Consider the following 23,104-nt stretch of genomic DNA (forward strand, 5'->3'; position numbering starts at 1 on the left):
AAACCACTCTTGATGGCTGCATTAGGTCAGTTGTACTAATACTTACATTTCTGTACTTCTTGTGCATATTGTGGTGTTGGTCCCAGCGGTGGCTAGCAGTACTTCTGCTCGGATCATATCTATAGCGGAGACTTGAGGTAGAGCTGCTGGCGTTCACAGTCCCTGAAGTCCCTTTCTATTTCTATGTTTACTGTTTATTTCATTTCAAACAGTTGTATTCCGTTTAGACCATACTTGTAGTATTCTAGTTGCTCATGTACTTGTGACTCCAAATTTCTAGGGATTAGACTAGACTGTGCTATATTATAGATTTATTTTATGTATTTCAGTTTTACTAATTGATAATAGTTATTATTACTCTGTTTTAAATTGTTATAATGGTTAACTAATTATCTAATGTTGGCTTGCCTAGAAAGTAGATGTTAGGCGTCATCACGGCCCCGAGATTGGGATTCCGGATCGTGACATAGTGGCTCGCCTATTGGTGCAAAAATTATGTTTATCTCTCATATTGAGTATTATGTTTAATCACTCTTATTGATGTTATTTATGTTTCCTACCTTGCTTGGTACTGTAATATATATGCTTGGTAAGGAGAGTGCATTACACGAAAGGTGTTTCCGTGCATGTGAAGAAGAGAAATTATGCACGAAGGGTGTCTCCTTGCAAGTGAGAATGAGAATTTATGGCACAAAGGGTGTTTCTGTGTAGGCGAGGACGAGAGACATGCATTATATTGTGTTATCTTTCCCTCATGTATACATTTATTCTTTCTTTTCGGAGTTGTTATTGTTGCACCTATGCTTTTATCTTGTTTGTTGTTGCTACGTCTATGCCTTCCACCACATTTGCTATTACTCCATTTGTGCATTTTATTTTATGCTATCGTATATATGCCTTCTTCTTTGATCCGCTATTGTTACATCCATACCTTTTATCCTGCTTGTTACTGTCATATACATTCCTCTACCTTGTTTGTTACTATTATCCATATGTCTTCTACCTTGCTTGTTGTTATTACATCTGTGTCTACAACCTTGTTTGTTGTTGTTGTTACATCTACGCCTTCTACCTCATTGTTGTCGTTATTTATATGCCTTCTACCTAGTTTGGTGTTGTTATACATGTGATTGGTGAGAAGAGAGATAAATGCACGAAGGGTGTTATCATGCCATTTGATTTAACTTACATATATATGCCTGGTAAGAATGAGATAAATGCACAAACGGTGTTACCGTGCCATTTGATTTAATCTCTTGAACATTATCTTTTTTATTTATACGGGTTTCAGTTATGGCTCATATTAGTTCACGTATATTGTTCCTTCCTCACAGACTTGATTTAGTGGAGAGGTTTGGTTGTATATTTGGGGAACATGCTCGGTATTTCTTTTATTTGATCTTTTTATTATTACTTTTCTTCCTCCTTGTTATTTTCTTGCCTATGAATTGCACATCTTATTTTAAGTGGGTATCTTTGGCTTAAAAAACTCGCCACTACTTCACCGAAATTAGTCGAGATACCTACTGAGTACATGAGATCGGTTATACTCATACTACATTTTTACACCTTTTGTGCAGATTCTGGAGCTGAGTTGCTATAGGAGACGAAGCCTTCCATTTGTTTGTGGTAGTCTAGAACTTATATTTCTGTTTATATAAATTTTAAATAGATAATGTACTTTTCTTCAAACCAAAGTTGTATTCAAATATTAGTCGTTCATGGTTTCTACTACCAGTCCTTGAATATATATTCAATAATTTTGGCTTAGACTGTGTTTCTTATTGATTGGTTTATCTAGCGGGTCGAGTTAGATGTTATCACGACTTGCTAAAAAAATTTGGATCGTGACATAATTAGGATTTGGTCTTGATTTTGGATTTCGACCAAGTGGGTCGGTCCAAGTTGATTTTTTGTTGACTTTTTCAAATATGTTAAAGAACGAATCTTTCTAGTATTAGAAGGTTCCTCGAGCTTGTTTTGACTTATTTGAACATTATTTGACAAGATTCGAGTTGTTTGGAGGCTTGTCTTAAAGGGAAAGCGATTGTGGATTGTTGATTTGTTGTGAAAGAGGTAAGTATCGTGATTAATCTTGACTTGAGGGAATTAGGATATAATTGGGTCTATTTACCCTTTTCATTCTTTGGTTAATCGGGCAAACTTTTTTCCTCCCATCCTCCTCCCTCCCCCTCCCCCAATACCCGTAGCAACTCATTAGAGGATATATAACGGATGAGTTTGCATCCAATGCAAAGTTGAAATCCACATAGGAAATTAGGGACCATTTTATGGATTACTGTAAATGTAAGCACAACTAAGCAGTAATTGGTGGATATACAGATAACTTAATTAATTAGCGATTATTCGTATTTATATACTAGATTTGTTTCTCTGTGGATCCCGTGGCACAAGGTCACAACCTAGGAAAACTGGGAACAGTATGCTATGGACCATGTCACAAGGTCACAACCTAGGAAAACTGTGAATAGTATGGACCATGAATTCTTCTATATTTCAGCAAAGCAATTCAATAAAATATGTTCTTGTTATTAGGGTTGTTTTCGTAGGATGGGATGAGATTTTCTTGTGGCCCATTCATTGGCTGTGCTGACGTGCATTGCAAACATGAAATTTATCTAACCAAGACAGGAAACCAAATGCACAGTTTTTACTTCATTCTTATCTTAGATGGCCAATTGTATGGCTCACTCTTTCAAGATTGACAAGGCCTTAGATTTGTTGGTTGGTGAGTGCTGTGGTACCTACCTAATTAACCTATGATACAATATCTTTTAACATTGTACCCTTATATTTTTAGACTTGGGATTCCAACATATTTATTAAAATTCAAAATTTTCACTTTTTGCACTCCGAAGATTGACTACGATACTATTGCAGCATCTTTTAGCACAGTATGACATGCTTCTCAATGGAAGCTCTTTATTAGAATTACACTCTAACAAGCATTTTAAACTGTTGTCCATAAGGTTGATCAAATGTTTAATGAGTAACCTTATTGACTGTGCTTTGAAAATCTAAATTTGACTACTAATACTCGAATATTATGTTGGGAAATTGTTAATAATGATAAGGGTAAAATTAGAAAATACTACTAACTAATTCTCTCTTGATTTAATAAAAGGGATAAGTATTAAAAACTTTATTTTCAATATACTAAACAAGTAAAATGAAGGAAAGGAGTAACCTTTAGGCAAAAAGTTCTAATAATAGAATGACCGGTACCAATTAAAGAGGTTGTCTTTATGTAGTTAGGAAATGAGGGGAACCTATGGCCTAATGAATGGGTCCAAACTCCAGACTAGCTTTCTCTCAATAAATGAATTTTTGTTAATTAACCCTAAAAAAAGGGGGTCCCGACTCCCGTCCTTATAGTCTCAACCAACATAACTAGCTTCTCTCTTTCTCTGTCACATTGTGAAAGCAGTAATGTGTCTTGTCAAGTTCTGTCTCTTAGTCGAGTCATACATTTAAGTATGTTTTTTTGTCAAGAAGCCAAAATCCAAGCATGAATATAATGCTTGTTATTATTGACACCTGAAATAAATGTAGAATCTCTTCATGCTAGCACATGGAGATGGCTTTTGGAGCAGTCTTTAGAATTATTATGAAAAAGCTCTTCCTATCATCGCTGGTTAAACATCAAATTTATTCTCTTGCTCAGTCTCTCTTCCACTAAGATCTTCAGCAAGTCTTCTAGTAAATTGATGATTGAAGTCTGATCGTCCTAAATGATAAGTCTCCTAAATCTCAGTTTAGTGCCTAATTTCTTCCATAGCGCGCACTTCTATTAGTCGTACGTGATCAGGCATAATGCCCCCTGGAAATATGAAAAGCATAGAGTATTCTGAGAGATCCTTTGATTCTCTTAGTGAATCAATTCATTCTCTCATGGGAATGAAGACACACCTAACTTGTAATTGGGTGGATTCAGTCCGTGGCATAATCAAGACCCTGCAGCCACAGCCATCTGATTGTGTGGGAGATGATAAAGAAGAAGAAAGAAAAGCAGAGAAACAGGAAGTACTAAATGGTAATAAGACATGCGAGAATTGTAGCAATAATGACGACCCAAACGCTGCCATTTCAAAGATTAAAGGTAAGTTCTACTAAGGCGTGTGATAGATAGGAGTATCTTTTAATGGTCAGAGAGAACACATTTTTAGTTAATTATATTTTGTTTGAACGCAGGGATGTATTCAGTGCAGAGATTATATCTTTTGCTCATACACACTATTTTTGCCCAAACAATTATTAAATATGTACAAATAATAAATTTTAAACCCATTAAATTAGATGAGATGTGGCAGAGCTGCAAATCTAAACTCATATAGTTCAAATCCTAATTACGCCTCTGTTTATACGTGCTTCATCTCCCGTGTGAGTTTGAATTTTTTAATAGTTAAAAAACATACCTTGAATTCACAATCCTCTTGATTTACATGACATCATGTTAAAATGTGTGATCATCTTATTTAAAAGTTTAAAATTATGCATTTAATTACTTAATTATAAATATGTCTCAACAAATTCATGGATGGTTACAATTATAGTTCCATAACAACAAATGTTCTCTGTAAAATCGAAAGCCTTCTCTGATGTATTATTTTAATTTTCTGCATATACCATATCTCAGATGAAATTGCAGTCTTAGATACTTGCATTAAGAAACTGAACATCCAGAGGAGGCAAGTTCTCAATGAGCTCCTGGACTTGAAAGGTATACATCAATTTTTCCCTCCATTAATGCTTCGTACAGCAGTTATATTTTTTTTAAAAACAATATTGTCAAATATATTAATTAAATCTTATTACGAAACATTACACAGGGAATATTCGTGTATTTTGTCGTATAAGACCCATTAGCATTGCCACTAAACAGCCAGTTTCAGCTATGGGATCAAATGAGGTGCTTATAAATTTGGCAGACCATAAGTTCAAAATATATAGCTTTGACAAGGTTTTCCATCCTTCTTCCTCACAAGGTACTCTCTGTCTTTCTTCTTATTTATTTATTTATTTATTTATTTATTTATTTGTATGTATTTACTTAATCCAATTACATACTTGAGTAGAAAGTAAGGAAGCCTGTCTAATCTATAGTGATAAGCAAACCACTAAATTTAAAATTTTGATACTAGGAATTAAACTATGACCTCTTGCATTTCTTAGGTTGGGTAGTTGACCAAAGGGCTTGAGGAGATTTGCACGAAAGTGATAGTCTCGCGTTGTAGTGTACATTTGTCCCTGGTTTAAATATTTGTGCGGAACTGACCTGTTTATCTTTAATAAAATAAATTTAGACTATAATACCTCCACCTTAAAGTAGTCAACGGTGTCAATGGTTCGGTTCGGCCGGTTATTTTATAAAATTTGTACCATACCAATTTTTCGAATATTCTATTATGTATAATCAAAATTAGACTTTTCGAAACCGTCTCAATCATGTCGGTTTCTCTTTGGTATCGGTACGGTTCGGTAAATTTTCGGTAATTTTTTAATGTCAGGTAAAAGTCACTAGTAGAAGTAGAATGCAATAACATACGTACTTTTATGGGACTTAGCAAACTTTATGACATTTTTACAGTTTAAAAGGTGATGAATTAAGAAAATATAAAAGATGGCTAAAATATAGATCCATCAACTATTCTACATCAACGTAAAAGAAACTAAGCAAATACAAAAATAATATAAATCACATGAGTGAAATAATATTAACTAAGCTGAGATTTAAGAATAAAGTCAATAGAAGATTAAATATTCAAAAGGATAAATCAAAATCACACGAAAGGAAACATATTCAATACATTGTAGTTTGCTACTCATAATCACTATAATACCTTGTGTCTTGCTAGTGAACATGTTGGAAATAATTTAGTTTCAATAGGAGTAGTACAATAGGTTTGGGAATTATGATTTTGAGTTTAATTACTTGTTGGCTTGTAACTGTTTCATAATTCCAAGGCCCAAAAAACATTTTAATGCTTTATTATTTTTATACTTAATATATAAATATATTGTTCACATTGTAAATTTATTCGGTACGGTTCATTATTTTTTTGGTTTGTTTTCATAAAATAAAAAACCTACCCTAATTATCGGTACGGTTATAGATTTATATAAAAACCTACGGTTTTATTAAAAGAAACCTAAATTATCATTCGGTACGGTACGGTTCGATCGGTTTAGTCGGTTTTTAAATATCCATTGACACCCCTACTGTGTTGCACATAAACAGTAAGGTGTTCTTTGCCATTTTAATTTCGATCCAACCACCTAAATCTACCCCAAATAATCTTAAATTTAAATTAGTAACCTAACACCAACACCGACAGGGAGAAATAGGAAAATAATCACTTTCAACCCCTGAGTTTAGACGATAATTTTTAAGTTGTTATTAGTATTTAGTCACTTCTTTCACCCGAGTTTGGACTCCTACCTAAAATATGGAAGAACGACTACTGGATTTCAAAGATTTTTCAAGTGAAATATTTGCACATTATGCTGGAATTCGCTCCGATCCTGTGTACTGGAGTTTCACTTAGAAATTTCGAACTCCAATATACGATGCTGAAATTTAGATCTTTTACAAGTGAAACTCCATGATTTATCTATGGTTTCCTAATTGTCGAACCATGAACTCCTTGACTTTGTCATTAAATTTCTTGAAATTTCTATGTTGCCAAGAATAAGAAAACCAAACACCCAAAAGATTAGAGTTTATTGTCATTTGTGAAACTGCAAAACAAGTGGTGCTATAAGTGGCATAATGGTATTACAAGTGGCATAAAACATTTAGTCACAATACTAAAAGCATTCTTTTTAGATTGTGTTTTAGGAGTTAAAAGAGCTCAGCTTTAAACTAGTCGAAAAGATAGCACGAGTGGAAACCCCTCAAAATCGCATGTTGACCGTAGCTGACAACAACAACAACCCAGTATAATTCCACTAGTGGGGTCTAGAAGGGTAGTGTGTACGCAGACCTTACCTCTACCTTAGGGTAGAGAGGCTGTTTCCGATAGACCCTCGTCTCCCTCCCTCAAAGAACTCCCCACCTTGCTCTTGGGATGACTCGAACTCACAACCTTTTGGTTGGAAGTGGAGGGTGCTTACCACTAGAGCAACTCATTCTTGTTTGTTGACCGTAGCTGACATCCCCTCAAAATCGCAGTCAGTGGCACCAAAGGGAAACTGGAATCGGGGAAGGAAATGGAGGGCCAAGGCAAGGACGGCTGCAAAGGAGTCGCTCAAACTTGGCAACAAATGTCAATCCAATATGCAAATAAATTCCATCATTAGAAAAGGCAGCGCCTTTGATATGATATCACCTTCTTCAATATTCAAGAAGCTTGAGGTTGAAATTATTAAAGTGAAAATCAATAGTTTCAAACTACCCACTTAGTATAAGAAAGCTCTACAAAACGACTAGCAGAAGTTTTGACCTTTACAAATTAGTGAACTACAATCAAATATCTTGAGGAAAAAGAGATAAAAGTAACCAAGCCAGAGGTAGCTACCTCTACCGAACTTGTGAGATACTCCTGATGAATTTATGGTTAAATTTGATGATGTAGAGAAGCTTTTAGGAGATGCATGTACCATTGAAGTAGAATAGGTACACCTGGTCGAGGGCATAAAGGACCAAAATTCATAATTTTGAGAAGTCATCTTTAAAAATGATCGGACACCTCAACAACAACAACAACAACAACAACAACCCAGTATAATCCCACTAGTGCAGTCTGGGGAGGGTAATGTGTACGCAGACCTTACTCCTACTCTGGGGTAGAAAGGTTAAACCCTCGGCTCCCTCCCTCCAAGAACCCCCCACCTTACTCTTGGGGTGACTCCGAACTCACAACTTCTTGGTTGGAAGTGGAGGGTTCTCACCATTAGAGCAACCCACTCTTGTTAAAAAAAAAAATGATCGGACACCTGAAACCTTTTAATGCCAAAGCAAATTTCAACGAGAATCCACTTAGCCATGTAATCCTGGCAAAGAAGCAATCCTAACTTTCACCTTTATGAGCACTCTAAAGAAACTATGGAAACAACTTTGATCACATCTTTACCATTTGCAATATGGTGGACTTGGCTTGGGAGGCTTCACCAATAAAGGGAGTTCCACGGACATTATTTTTTTAGGATCCAAAGCCACAAACATATTGTTCTTCACAGTGGATGGTAAGCTCGCCCATTACATTTTAATTGGGAGGGATTGAGTAAAATTCTGTCCATTGTGTACCATCAACCCTCAATCATGTGCAATTTTTCTGATATGGAGATAGTTTCAGCCACCAAAAATCCATTTCCTACTGATATGCATATTTCAGAGGAAGTGTTATGGCCTCAATCATATTTTTCAAGTGCATTCTCAAGAAGAAGCCATAACCTTATGATACTTTAGCCCTCATATTGGTTAGAATCCAGTATTAGGCAGATACTTGACCTTATCCATAAGATAATGATGTATTCGAAAAATAAGTCCTGTTTAGAGTCAAGATGTGGAGCCAAGAATTGTCTCCCACAACAAATAGGAGGCAAGACAATTAACAAAAATAGTCAAGTACTTTAACAACTGACGGAGAATTTAACTCCCTAGCTAGGAAGGATACCCAACTTTGTTGTCCAAGATCGACTCATTAATGTTAATCTCGGTACAAAAAAAAAAACTATTTTTTTTCTATTGGGTGGTGGGAGGCTTAGTGAGAATTGAACTTTAGTCCTATTGGATTCAAAAAATTAACTTAGTAAATTATTCCTCATTTCTATTTTTAAAAGAACGAAGAAATACCATTTTCATTTTCATGCACTAATCCAGGAACATAGACTACATTTCTTGATTTTCTTCGATGCGCAAATTTTAAGAACAAAGAAACTTTGAAGAGATTGAATTTAACACAAAATCAGATTTAATTACAATATGAAACAAAAAAACAAAGGGAATTGATATATTACGTTGATAACTTCTCTGGTTCAATGACTAACTGGAGAAATGCAAACCTGATTGTTTCTTTGCTACGGCAGGTGAGGTCTTTTCAGAAATTGAACCAATAATCAAGTCTGCTCTGGATGGCTATAACGCATGCATATTTGCTTATGGGCAGACAGGCACAGGGAAAACATTTACAATGGTATGTTCAACTACCTATGCTTCGATTGACTTCTGATTTAGCATGCAAAGCAGATCATTTCAGCCGGTGTGAAATAGAGTTTTGCCATAAAATGGCACTCATGATATACAAGAATTATTGCATGCTCATCTTTCGGAGTGCAGTTTATCTGCTAGAACTGTATTAAACACCAGGGCCATTTGGTTTAAAGTATAAGAAAATTTAATCACCATTCTAAATTATGTATTTTACTTATACTGTGTTTGGTTCTCAGTATAAACACCTACATAACTAATACAATCTCTGTATGACTAATAGATTCCGATAGTGAACTCTGCAAAGTTATGAGAAGTTCAATGTCGGAAACCAAATGTCGTATTAGAAACTACGATAAAACTTATACGTGAATCTATATATTAATTTATATAGAGATAGATGGTGGGATTAGAATACATGGATAAAAGTATCTGAAAACAAAAATACCCTCATAAACTAGGCAATCCCTATGCCACAAGCTATCTACTACTCCCTCTGTTTTAATTTAGATGACACATTTTCCTTATTAGTCTGTTCCAAAAGAATGACACGTTTCTATAATTGAAAATATTTCAACTTTAAACTCTTCATTTTACCCTTAATGAGAAGCTTTTATAACAACACAAATGTTTTGGTCCCATAATGCTTTTACCCCTTAAGCTTTTAAGACCACAAGTTTCAAAAGTCTTCTTTTTTTCTTAAACTCCGTGCCGAGTCAAACTACCCATCTAAATTGAAACAGAGGGAGTATTATTCAACGCATAACAATCCCTGCACTATTATTCATCAGATAACAATGTCTAAATTATTTTTCACACATAGACAGTCCATGCATTATAATCTCTGCATAACTAAACCGTACACGGAACAACCCCTTAGGATTTTACTCAACTTCTAGAAAAAAGTTAAATGAGAACCGGACAGGAAAATTAACAAGTGATATCTAGAGAGAGTCCAGTATAAAATTTCAGAAAGCGTACTGTTGCATTTTCTAAGATGATGATTTTGGTAACTATACCTGCCAGGAAGGCACGGAGGAGTTTCCAGGGGTTGTGCCCCGTGCAGTTGAGGCGCTCTTTAAGCATGCGGCAGACAGTAACCATGCATTCCTCTTCAGCTTCAGTATGCTGGAAATATACATGGGATATCTAAAAGATCTCCTCATTCCTCATAGTCAGACAACAAAATCAATGTTCCCTTTACCACCATGGTAAGTCACAGACTAACCTGTTAATCTGCTGTAAGGTTGCACGGCTTGCATGCTTTTCTGATTGAACTATCTATTTTGATGGATCCGCTAGACCTGGTCCTGTTGAGCAAGTAATGATACAATAAGAACTCCAGAATGATCTTATGCTTATTTGTTAACTTGAATGAATCCACATGCATAGACATCTTAGGAAGTGTTTCAGTTGCCTAATCTGCTAATACTAAAACATGAAGTTAAGCCATTCGGAATGGCAGGTTTTCATAAATGCTCACTAAGAAAAAGTTCCAGACCATGTTCATATATCGAAACCTCAGATGATCAAACACACATTTGACTATGAACGATCAGGTTAATTGATGATCAATACTTAAATTTTCATCCACTTCCTACTTTCTGGAAAAGGTTAATTGCTTTCTCATTTAATGCAAGTTTTCTACATGCAGTCTCTCAATCCAAACACATCCCAATGGAGAAATCGAGATTGAAAACCTTGTGACCATCCAAGTAAATGACTTCAACCAAGCCATGAGACTGTACAAGTTAGGATGTGGTTTCAGATCCACTGCTTCCACAAATTCCAACCGAACATCAAGCAGATCTCACTGGTAAATCAATTCATTTTGATACAAAAATGTTAAGTAGAAAGGTATTTAATTTGTTTTAAGGCCAGCTAAATGACTATGATAAAAACGAACCTGATATATGTAGCTATCTTGAATTTGCTCCAGGATTTGGAGGATAACACTAAATAATCTAGATCGCAAAAGGTTTCTAAACTCTAAATAAATTCTTTAACTTTTTGAACTTTGTCAGCACCTTGGTCTAAGATTAGCCTTTTTTTGTATTAGAGCTGACTCAGTTTTTTTGTTGTATTATCTTGTGTACTATTGCATCTTCTTGATGCCATCAATGAACAACTTACATCATAAAAAAACTCTAAATAGATTCTGTCTGCTCCATACAGCATGATTCGCATATCAGTTTCCAGCTTTAGTGCCAGTGAACGGAGAAGGTTAACAAACAAACTGTGGATGATCGACCTTGGAGGAAGTGAACGTGTTCTAAAAACAAAAGCACTGGGGAGAAGATTTGAAGAAGGAAAAGCAATTAATCTTTCACTTTCTTCCCTTGGAGATGTCATCCATGCCCTCCAAAGTAAAAGGCGCCACATTCCTTACAGGTAACTCACAAACATGGTATTAGATAGCAATTCCTGATTCAAGGAATCAATTGAATGAGAATCCAAGCTGATAGATTCTGTCCACTCAAAAAAGTTGTAGGCTTCCGGTAAATTGGTAATTGCTGAAGGTGGCGCATAATAATAGAAGTTTCACCATTAACTCAAAACTAATCCTGATCTGAGTGTTTACTGTTGACAGGAATAGCAAGCTGACACAAGTTCTTAAAGATTCCCTAGGTAAGTATATGTCTTACTGAAAGCTCATTTGACAGACTGCTTAACTTATGCTAAGAGCCCCAAGTTATTCTGCATGTTCAATATCATGTGATCTGCAAATTGGCATTACAGATGAAATTGAAATGAATGTACACTACCTTACACATTGGTTTCTTCAAGTAGCAGATCTTGATGGCTGAATATAAAGTTCTCGTTTGAGTTCTTCATTGACAAAAACAGAACATGAATTATTGCGCTGCATATCTGGTTATGCTTATAGTAGCAACTTAGGATGAAACCACCCAAAAAACACTCTAATTTGTAAACAGAGAGAGAGACTAGTAAGTAATAAGCAGGTGCCAATGGCCTCTCCGGCAAATCCTGATTCAAATTTCCACTGGCAGCTACTATAAAGGCTGCATGGTTTCTGTCAGTTAGGCTGTTAAAACTAGTGAGGGTAAAATTGTTCTGCTATGGTAACGCTAAATGCTCAAATTCCAGTGATATACCTTGCTAATGTTCATGCATAAATAGGAGATTTGGGTGATGAAGGAGGAACCAACTATTGATCGATTGAGGACTCATCACATTAATAGGTCCAAACCCATATGTTTAGCTGTGAACTACTCCCAGACAATGCGTATACGTCTGTAGAGCCATTACAGAGTATGAAGCAGTCGAGGGGCCCACTGCTGAAGCACTTTCTCCTTCCTGTTAATGATAATTAGATGCATAAAGAAATGGAACATGGATAGATAATTGTTACTGATCAAAATATATAAATATATAAATAAAAATAACCATTATGCTGTTGTAAAGCATTCGTATATTGTTCACAGCTTACCTACAGTCTGTGAACTTTGATAGAGTAGCTAAAGTGAAGGAACGCTAAGAATTCAAATGAAGTGTGTTAGATTATGCTATTCAAGGAGAGGGAAAATGTAACTAGATTTGCATTATTAAGCTGTTTAATGAATGTCAAACAGAAACAGGGGACCTACTTTAATTCAACCCCAAAAATTTCTTGCATTCATGGACTAAAACAAGAACGATATCATGTAGTCTCCTCTGAATTAAAGCACATTGAAAAGTCTGCAAATGTTCACAATAGACTTCTTACAAGTTTACAGTTACATAGAAGCATGAGGAAGACTTACTTTATGGGAGTGTTTAATCAATCTACTGGCCTTTCTTGTGGACATCATTCTCGTAAATGGTGAATCAGACACTCTATTCAAAATCTCAATAGCTAAACCATTTGAGTGTCCAGTTATAAATTTTATTGTCTTAAACTGCAAAAGGCAAAAGGGTAAGCGGAGGCTTTCATTCTGAATAGGTGAGGTAAACAGTGCAAGGAAAAGCAGAATCCAGAAACTGATAGATAGAGAGAGGGGGGGGGGGATGAGAACTAGATGGCTGAGAATGAATTAAAAATGAAAATGAAGTTATAGCTTCAGTGATATGCCATTTTGCCAGCTGTTTTAGACATTTAGTGAGCTTAAAGAAATTCACAATGTGGATTAAAATAATAGGGTTAAGCAAAGGCTTGGAATGTGACATCACTCCTCACCTACATAAATGAATAAATCAAAAAATCTGTAAACCACACCTTTGCTCAGTCAAATCAAGCTGTAAGTACAGCTTGTAGGATGGAAGGGAGTAAGGAAACTTAAGGGAAAGCCTTTATCAGGATACTCAACTTTCAATATTAGAGGATGAATGGATTGAAATGCTTGTACATACATAGTACATATGTTCTTGTTAGTCTTCTATTTCATATCAGAAGCAGCAACCAATAGCATGAACCTAATAAGGGAGACCTCTGGACCAGCACCAATCAGTGTTAAAGCACCATTGGAAGATGTATAACATGGGGAAACAAAACATCCCAATTTCTTTGAAGTTCCTGGTTGTTATAGTAACTTGAACTGAATAAGTTTTTAGAAGATTTTTCCTGTTGAATATTTTTCATACTTATTGGAACTGTCAACAAATACTTTTCATACTCATGGAAGGTTTCCATTTAATTGCCAAACATGCAAAATCTAGACAACTGCAGATTTCACATTTCTTCACTCCTTTTTATGATATATATCACACCAATTATGCCAGAAAGTAATGTGTTTTTTTAATATCCAGGTGATGATTCGAAAACGCTAATGCTTGTTCATGTCAGTCCCCGAGAAGAAGATTTGTGCGAGACATTGTGTACATTAAATTTTGCAACACGAGTTAAAAGGATTCAACTAAGAAATGAAGAATCATCAGTAAGTCACTGAAACAATCAACTGAGCCTAATATTGGAATCTGTGCAACTTCTTCACATTATTACTACATATATGATACAACATATCTCTTTTCATTTCCTGTCATGTAATTGATGTTTATGACTAGTTCAAAATATCGTCCTGACTGACAAAAAACTATAGGAATGTTGAAACGGTGAACATCTGCTTCGACACAAAATATACTTGCTGAAATCACAACCACAAACAACCTTACTAGGAATGCGAAATCTAGGCCATTGATGACCCATCATTAATGGCATCAATATAAATAAGATTGTTTACTGATTTAAATTTCAAACACGGAAGAGCATAGACCAACATCTTCATAATCCATATGCTTACTGTCATTACATTTGGCTCCACCTGGTCTAATACTTTCTTTTTATAACCGTGGTGTCCTAGACAGCTTGCGCGCACCTCGACTAATTCAACCGGGTACCTGCTATCTCCCACCAGCACAGGTACCAGAGTTAGACAGATAGGAAGAAATCACCTAATTAATACTTAAACTGCTGGAGACGAGAGATGCTTATTTGCTCATAATATGTGTTCAATATACCCCCTTTTATCTGGGCTAAGTTCTCTTCTATCCTAAGATCAATGGAACTTTTAGGTAAGGTGTAATGACAAATTTAACAGGAATGGAACAGGTTGATAGGTACAGATGTTAGGGGGTAATGTTGGTTGAGATGAGCAATACCAAGTTATAGTTGAACTATAAGCACTTTCACTTGGCATTATAAGAAAGTAAAGTTGCACAGTCACTAATAGCTTGAGCTTTTAGATCGGATGAACCTGCATTATTCAAAAGTGTTGCATAAACATAAGACGAAAAGGCACTAGGCCTGTAAATATTCCTTGCAAGTTAAGTTATTAAGCCAAAATGTTTTGCGGAGAAACAGGGAGACAATGGTGAATGAAATGGAGTAAAAGAAGCTAAGCAGAATTCAGAACAAAACTAGTGATCATTTCACAACTTCTCAATAAAGTTAGTGATTATATAATCTCAGTTAAAGAAATTTTGATGTTTTTTTGATGTATTACTACAATAATGTTTGATGCTTCAAGAAGGAAACTAGAAGAACATACACGCTCATGACATAAGTGCAAGAGGAATTTCCTGATATACCTAGTATAATCTTTATACATGACATGCCATGATGAAGGCATAAGTTAGGCCTGTTGGTCCAAAAGATAAGAATTTGGCTTTCTTACCTCCTGCTCTCCCATCAGTGCTTCTCCATATTTATAAGCAAATGTGACATTTGGAATTACAGGAAGTGAAGGAAGAAAAGGAACTTGCAACAAATAATCTGCTGCAGAAGATTAAGCAAATTGAGAACAACCGCAATGATGTAACACAAGAAATCAAAAAGCTGAATGAGAAACTAGGAAAGCTTACAGTGATATCAACTTCTTCAACTGAACTAGCGAATCTCTCAGATGTATGCATTGAGGGGCTAGGTTCTAACATGAGATTTCTAAAAGATAGTGTCACAGTTAACCATTTAGCAGACTTTCCCAGATTTATGAGGCCTACTGTTTGTAGCCGAAGTAAATCAGGAAATGCTGGAGTAGAAATCCAAGTCTTAAAAAGTAGAGCATTGCTTCCTCCTAGAAAAGGAAAAAGATCCTCCCACTGTGCCAAGTCTGTGGCTTTTCCCGTAGAAGGAACATCAGAATGTTATTCAGAGAGCAGTATTTCCAGAACTAGCTGCCTTGTTGGTCCAAATACGAAATTCAGTGCAGATAATGAGACAGAATTCAGCCATGACACATCTGATAGTGACATAAAGGTGGCAGTTTTTGCGAAACAAGATTTATCAGAAAGAGATTCAAAGCATAAAAAGTTTAATCTGAGACCCAGCAGGAATAACCATGCAAATACAACCGAAAAAGTATTAACCCAAAACCACTCAAAGGTTGATAATTGGCTTCAACTTCACAAGTATGAATCAAATACAAATAGGTGCACTCATAAGAACAAAAGAATTCTTGCGATACCAATTCCAGGGATGAAAGCAAGGGCCAGAGGCAGGATGGCACAGGATTTACATGATGAACAGGTCCCAGGCGAGGGTTTGAGAAAAAGAATCGCGAACCATCAAGATGCAAAATCAGCTGATATGGAGAATCATATGGATTTGAGCTCCGAGTTAGAAGCAGAAGCTAATGTGTCTCATGCAATTTCGAAGCGCTTTATGGATTATGAGAAGTCATATCCTGCACTTCCAGCATGCAATATTGATGAAATAACCATGAATGGAACACAAGGTCAAGTATTTGATTCAACAACTGAGATCAGTGAATGCAGCAATTTTAGTGCACCTGACGATTTTAATGATCTTAAACTGATTATGCCAGACATTGAGTATCAAGAAAAATATAATATGTCAGCATCTACAGTCAACAGCCATAGCATAGGCTTGATAGAGAGTCCCTCCAGTTCAAAGAAGAAACCAAACTATGAACAAATGCTTAAAATGGAAGAAGAACATAACTTCGAGAATATGCATGTCTCAGGATGCTTTAAAGGAGGAATAAAGCCCTGCTACTATGGGCTCAGATCTCCTGGTGCTTTGTCCATTTGCAAAGCAAATCAAATAGATTATTACCCTGATCCCAAATTACTTAACAATACCAGAACCAGAGGTAAGACTTTGAGATCCCATCTTTACTTGTTCATCCAGTTAGTACAAGTCTTTTTGCAATAAACAAGAGGACGGAGACCATTGCCTTCTTGTGTTTTTATCTTCAGCGTAAACTAAGTTTATGTCCACATTCTTATGCTTTTCTACTTTGTTTTTCTTTTTGTCTTATGATTTTCTCAAATTGCATCTGCAACAGGGTTCCTTCATCTTTTGAAACCAAAAGTACAAATCTTATTTAGCAGCATTCTTGTCGCATTGGGATTTGCAAGCCTAGGTCTTGGGCATGACTTCTTCTATGCTCTGGCTCTCTAATCAACCTGCTTATCACATGTCAAGACCTGATGCACGTTTGAGTTCGCCTTTCGAAAATTCGGTGATGTAGTTAATGAAGAGACAGAGAGATGCCCAACGGCTGCTAGGCAACTTTGAGGCTACATTCGTGCAACACTGGCACTCAGAGATTTCTCGGTTATGAAAAAGTAAGAAAATAAAAAAGAGATGCCCATTGGCTGCGAGGCAACTGTGAGGTTAGAATCTCATTACCCAACTCAAACTGTTGATAATGCAGGAATTACATATGGAAGGGAACAAGGCATTAACATGTCTTTATGTGTGGTGGTTCTTTTAAGTGCCATCTCAATTCTCATGATTCTTGAAATCAGGGTGAAAGGTCAATATGTACATGTGCCAAATATTGATCCCAAGATGTTTAATAGTAAATTCAACTCTTTGGAACACCTAGATGCTGTCCAAGATGCACCTTACTAGTTTGTGTTAGCATTCTTAAGTATCAAATACACTAAAGAAAAGGAAAGGTCCAAGTTTCCCCCCCAACTATTGACTTTTGTTCAATTATATCATCTATTAGAAGTTGACAACAAAAACCCCTTGCCGTTACCCAATACGCCCTTATTCTGTAACATAGCTCCAACTGTCCAGTTGGATCTAGGCTGGAGCTGTATTATTGCCACGTGCGATGACATGTGGAAAACAATACACGTTGACCCATCAATGCTGTCTTACATGAAATTTCACCTAAATCCTGAAACAAGTCTAGCCTGATGTAGACAAAATCTTCTATTAACACTTAAATATGCATTCAGAAACAAGCTAAGCGCACCCAACTAGCTAATCCAAACTAGAGTTTCACGAAACTAAGGTAAATTATTTTTTTTATAAGTACGAAATTAAGGTAAACTATAAAGCAGTAATTAACAGTTGTGCGCATCCAAAAGAAAACAAAAAACTTTAAGCAAAATTGACAGGAATTGCAGAGATGAAAAGACATTCAAGGACTGCATCTAGTTTCCTCCAACTGATTCACGGAGAAGCTAAGTTGTTCGGACACGGCTGGGGTGTCCGAAACGGGTGCGGATCTAGAGGTCGGATCCTTCGAGATGTAAATTCTAAGAGTCGGGAATACGGATCCTAGTACGGATACGGGTGCGGGGATCCGGCTAAAAATAATTCAAAAAAATAAAATAAAAACATATCTCTAAATTATGAAAAATTATGTGGAATACTTACGTATAGCTTGTAAAGTGTGGATTTCTTTTTTATTCTCAAGTTGTAGATAAGTAAAGGATTAATTTCCTAGATAAGGTATGCTATTTTCTTCAAATTTACCCTAGTTTTGGTTCTGATTTTGGGAATCAAATTGTATCTCGTCTCGAATATTTCTGTCCGTCGTGGTCAAAGTATCCAAAATTGTTTGACCAGATCCGGTAAGGATCCCATACCCACACCTAATGTTGTCAAACGCATGCTTAAGCCCTGAAGCAAGGCTCAAAAACAAGTTGAGCGCTTTGCCTCGCTTAGCAGTGCTTCGCCTCACTTAGCGGGCGCTTGAGTGTCGTCATTAAGGCTCTAAGGAACACTTTTTCCAATGAGTGTAATCCTAAAGAGGCGACACTAAACAATTGATATTTCACTTTATCGTAATTCTTCTTCAATTTCTTTGTCCATATATTTGTTATTCACACTTTATAATTATTCGTCTTGGACTATACATATATATTTGTATTTTCTCCCCATTTGCGTCTTTCTTCATTAAAGCTCACGCTTTATTTGCGCTTAAAGCTCCAACAACCTTAGAATTTTTTTGTGCTTTTCGTCTTTGATAACACTGCATGCACCCATACTAGTGTCGTGTCGACACAGGTGCGGCACCTAAACTGCCATGTCGGAGCAACTTAGCCAAGAAGTGCCAATGACTTGTTCCTGACCATATCCTAAAACTGAAGGTTGAAAATGGGCAGCTCACAACCATTAGGCTTCCAACTCCAATTCAAGCAGTCAATATCAGGTCTTTTGTGCTTCATACAATTTTGGTGCTCGTGGACCGCAAACAGGTCATCTTGGTGTATGAAGCATCAAGATTTTGATGTATGAATCATCAAGATTTTGAACCCATTCTCCAGTGAAGATATCACATGTCTCGGGCTCTTTAATTTTTGACTTCTGCTCCTTAGCATAGTATGTCGGTCATATTTCAGATGGATGGGTTACTAAATCTGCAGAGTACCAATTGAAAGGTGGTAAAGAGGGATAAGAACCAGAATGATTAAAATGCTAAAAGTATGAATATTCTTTGGGTTCTTTGAGCTGTATTAGAGTTTTTAATAAAAGAAAGCTACATTCCTGGGAGATTCTTCAATGGAGGATTGGATGCGAAAGCAGAGATGGGAGAGAAGTCATTATTCACTCTCAAAAGTGCTACAGGTTTCCTTTTCGTTTCCTATGTTTCCACGTATCTACTGAACTAGCTCATAAATTTACATGTATTATCCATGTATCAGCTGACGCCAGACATGGACAATGGTGAAAACCAATGAGGAATCCATTTGCTAAGCTGGAGAAAAGGAGCAAATATGATACAATCGGGTAATGGCGAGGGTATTTTTGTTGCCAAGTTCATATGGAGAGCAAGGTTAACTGTAAGTTGACAGTTAGCGGCAAATTTGAACCTTTTCCAGTTTTCCCAAAAGAAAATGCAAGATAGTTTATAGATCATTTAAACCATAAAGTATAAATTCCACAGCGGTAATAGTATGGAAACAGAAAAAGGAACCCCCACGGACAACAGCTTCACAGGATTTAGAAGGAAAATTCACTTTAAGAGCAAATAAAATGCATTTAGTAGGACTTATTGCCCCACTAAACAAAGAAAATTCAACAACCAGCTGAAACATAATTCAAAAAGAAAGCTAATTTGTTATCCTTTAAGCATGATATATCACTAGCTTAGTGACTCCGCTAACTTGGTCAATCGGGTACCAGTCACCAACACTAGATTCGAAGTGGGGGTTGGAACGGAACAAGAAAGAATATTGGTATTAATCACATTTGCATAATACATTTAGTTCTTTTTGATGTCAAGTGCTATGAAGATCTTAAATTGTGTTCTCCTGAAGTTCTACTTACTTCACATTTAGGCTAAGTTGCTGCGACAGGGCAGTTTAGGTGCCGCACCGTGTCGACACGACACTAGTATGTGTGTGGGTATGGGATCCGTACTGGATCTTGTCAAACAATTTTGGGTACTTTGACCATAACAGACGAAAAAATTCGAGACGAGATATAATTAGATTCCCGAAATCAGAATCAAAACTAGGGTAAATTTGAAGAATTTTTTTTTTTTTGAAATATTTTAGCCGGATCCCCACACCCGTATTCGTACTAGGATCCGTATCCCCGAATCTTAAAATTTACATCTCGAAGGATCCGACCTCTAGATCTGCACCCGTGTCGGACACCCGCACCCATGTCCGAGCAACTTAGCATTTAGGTGCACTTAAAGCTGCTACACATAAGTTGATCTTCTGAAGCCAATGGTCCTTGAAACAGTCTGTCTAGTTAATACAAAATTCTACCCCTTGTCTTATAAGTGACCCTCGTAAAGGTTATCAGCATCAAGCAGCTCTTCATACCCCCAATCTTCATGCAGTCCCATCTTTGATACCTTGTTCAACTGTGATAGAATTCTGCATATCCTCTCGCACTGAAAATGTGATCTGTCTCCTGAATAGAAGTAATAAACTCTGTTTTTCACCTTGATGAAGCTACCGCCTGGCAACTTTTTGACACCTGTGTCCCTCATGATCTTTCTTGCTACCCTAGCTTCACTCCACCTACCAAGAGCAGCATATGTATTGGACACAAGGGAATAATTCCCACTGTTATGTGGTTCCACTTCAGCTAGATGCTGCAGAGCTTGCTCCCCAAGTTCAACATGACCTTGCTTCCTGGCTGCAGAAAGAAGTGATCCCCAGATCGCTGCATTTGCTTCAAAGGGCATCGTTTTAATAACATTTGCAGCCTCATCGAGGTAGCCAGCACGCCCTAAAAGATCGACCATGCAACCATAGTGTCTGATGTCAGGACTAATACCATATTTTTCTTCCATTATCTTAAAATACAATCTGCCCTCCTCCACAAGACCTGCATGGCTACATGCAGATAGTACTGCTATTAAGGTGATACTGTTCGGCCTAATTCCAACCATTTCCATTCGAGAAAACATGTTAAGCGCTTCTCGTCCATACCCATTGACAGCCAATGCAGAAATAATTGTTGACCAAGTAACAACACTCCTTGTTTCCATGCACTCAAACAATTCTACTGCCTTTTTAACACTCCCTGACTTTGCATACATATCAATAAGGGCATTGTTAAGCGGCACAGTTCTGCGTAACCTGTGTTTTATAGTATAATTATGGATCCATTTGCCCAACTCGAGTTCACCCAAGTGGGCACAAGCAGAAAGCGCAGCTAGCATTGTTACCTCATCAGGCTTGACACCAACTTCTGCACTCGTCATTTCACGGAAAACACCAATAGATTGAGAAAACTGATTCCCCTGAGCATACCCTGCAATTATGGTAGTCCAAGAAACCACATTCTTCTCCGGCATATTATCGAACAAGTACTTCGCGGTATCCATATCACGAGCCTTAACATAACCCGTTATCATGGTATTCCACAACCCCACATCTCTGTCGTGCATTTCATCAAACACCTTACGTGCATCCGAGACGCACCCAAAAGAAGAATACATCCGTACAACCGAGCTTGCCACATGTATGTTGTTATTCAATCCGGTTATAATAGCCTCACAGTGAATTTGACTGCCGGTGCTAAGACACGTTACAGCATTCAACACAAAAGGGATAGAGTAAGTATCATGATATACGCCAATGGCTCGAGCTTGTTTATAAAGGAAAATTGCATCTTTTAATAGATATTGTTGTTTAGAGAAAACACTGATCATAGTGTTGTAAAGATAAATGTTTGGGTTGGGGTTCGAAGTGAAAATTGAACAAGCATAATTGACAAAGCCCATGGAGGAGGAGCACGTGTGGAAGAATTGGCTTAAAAGGAAGTTGTCTTGATCTAAAGCACGATGTAGCATGAAGCCATGTGTTTGATAAATGTGATTTTTGTGTGAACATTTTTTGAGCAAAGCTAAAAATGAGTCTTCTATGTCGAATGGGGTTTTTTGGAGAGGGAAGTTGTGGTAGTTGCAATGGAAGTTATTGGAGTTGGGTTTTAGTAGAGGGTGAAGAATTTTAGAGGATGCCCGGGAAAATGAGCACAGCATTTGCTTGTTTGGTTTAGCGCCTGCAATCCATTTCTTGCAATTTTGTACCAAAGTTCAAATAATTAAAGCCACAAGCACATACGGGGGAAAATTGTGACTTGTTTAGGTGCATGAATGGAGGTATCCCGAGACTATTAGGTGCGAAAAAAGACACTTCGAGTGAGGGGACATTGATCTAAGTCGATGATAATTGCACTTCATTAGTTGACTTGGGGTTAGATTATAATATTAAAAACTTGTATAATAGATATTATACATGTTTGTACTTTTGCGTATATCACCAGTCTAGTTTACTGTGTAATAGTTCTGCCTGTTTTTTTGTGACCGTTAGTTTTAGATTATATTTCCTTTATTTCTTGTATTTTAATTCGTCACTTGTTTTAGTGACTTTTAGTTGTAGATTATATTTCAGTGATTTCTTTTATTGTAAACTTGTCGCTTGTTTTGGGATAGGGTTTGCGTAATGTCCCTTAGATTATAGTGGCTTTGATGAATAATGATAGGGTAAAGTTTTGTCCTCGAGGGGTTCATTGCGGGAGGGGGAGTGCGGGGAAAAGGGGGTAAGAGGGCTAAGGAAGCCATCAGGCTGAGAGTTGGGTCTTAGAACATAGGAACTTTGACTGGAAAGTTTATAGAGTTAGCAAAGATTCTCCGGAATAGGAAGATTAATATAACTTGTGTCCAGGAGACTACATGGGTAGGAGCTAAGGTGCGGGATGTGGACGGGTTTAAACTATGGTATTTTGGGAGTGCGGAGGGCAGGAACCGGGTAGGTATTTTGGTTGATAAG

The 23,104-nt window shown here is 36.8% G+C and overlaps 2 protein-coding genes across 2 annotated transcripts; one reads left to right on the top strand and one right to left on the bottom strand.

Annotated features, from left to right (window-relative positions):
* Positions 1–3,450: 3,450 nt before the first annotated feature.
* Positions 3,451–17,549, top strand: LOC107793908 (kinesin-like protein KIN-14T). The gene is made up of 11 exons (XM_016616356.2): positions 3,451–4,120; positions 4,658–4,741; positions 4,851–5,006; positions 9,049–9,155; positions 10,196–10,380; positions 10,824–10,985; positions 11,345–11,560; positions 11,760–11,797; positions 13,916–14,043; positions 15,342–16,716; positions 16,912–17,549. The coding sequence occupies exons 1-11, from the start codon at positions 3,835–3,837 to the stop codon at positions 17,025–17,027; spliced, it is 2,853 nt and encodes a 950-aa protein (XP_016471842.1). The 5' UTR covers positions 3,451–3,834; the 3' UTR covers positions 17,028–17,549.
* Positions 17,550–17,948: 399 nt separating this feature from the next.
* LOC107793910 (pentatricopeptide repeat-containing protein At5g56310) lies at positions 17,949–22,602 on the bottom strand. Its single transcript, XM_016616357.2, has one exon. It carries the CDS (start codon positions 22,312–22,314, stop codon positions 20,596–20,598), a length of 1,719 nt encoding a protein of 572 aa, XP_016471843.2. The 5' UTR covers positions 22,315–22,602; the 3' UTR covers positions 17,949–20,595.
* Positions 22,603–23,104: the final 502 nt, after the last annotated feature.

The sequence above is a fragment of the Nicotiana tabacum genome, chromosome 19, assembly GCF_000715075.1.
Source record: "Nicotiana tabacum cultivar K326 chromosome 19, ASM71507v2, whole genome shotgun sequence".
Taxonomy (NCBI): Eukaryota; Viridiplantae; Streptophyta; class Magnoliopsida; order Solanales; family Solanaceae; genus Nicotiana; species Nicotiana tabacum.

Coding starts and splice junctions, on each gene's coding strand:
- LOC107793908 (XM_016616356.2), top strand. CDS start 3,835: ATGCCCCCTGGAAATATGAAAAGCATAGAGTATTCTGAGAGATCCTTT. Junction 5,007..9,048: donor CCATCCTTCTTCCTCACAAG/GTACTCTCTGTC, acceptor TTGCTACGGCAG/GTGAGGTCTTTTCAGAAATT. Junction 16,717..16,911: donor TAACAATACCAGAACCAGAG/GTAAGACTTTGA, acceptor CATCTGCAACAG/GGTTCCTTCATCTTTTGAAA.
- LOC107793910 (XM_016616357.2), bottom strand. CDS start 22,314: ATGCTGTGCTCATTTTCCCGGGCATCCTCTAAAATTCTTCACCCTCTA.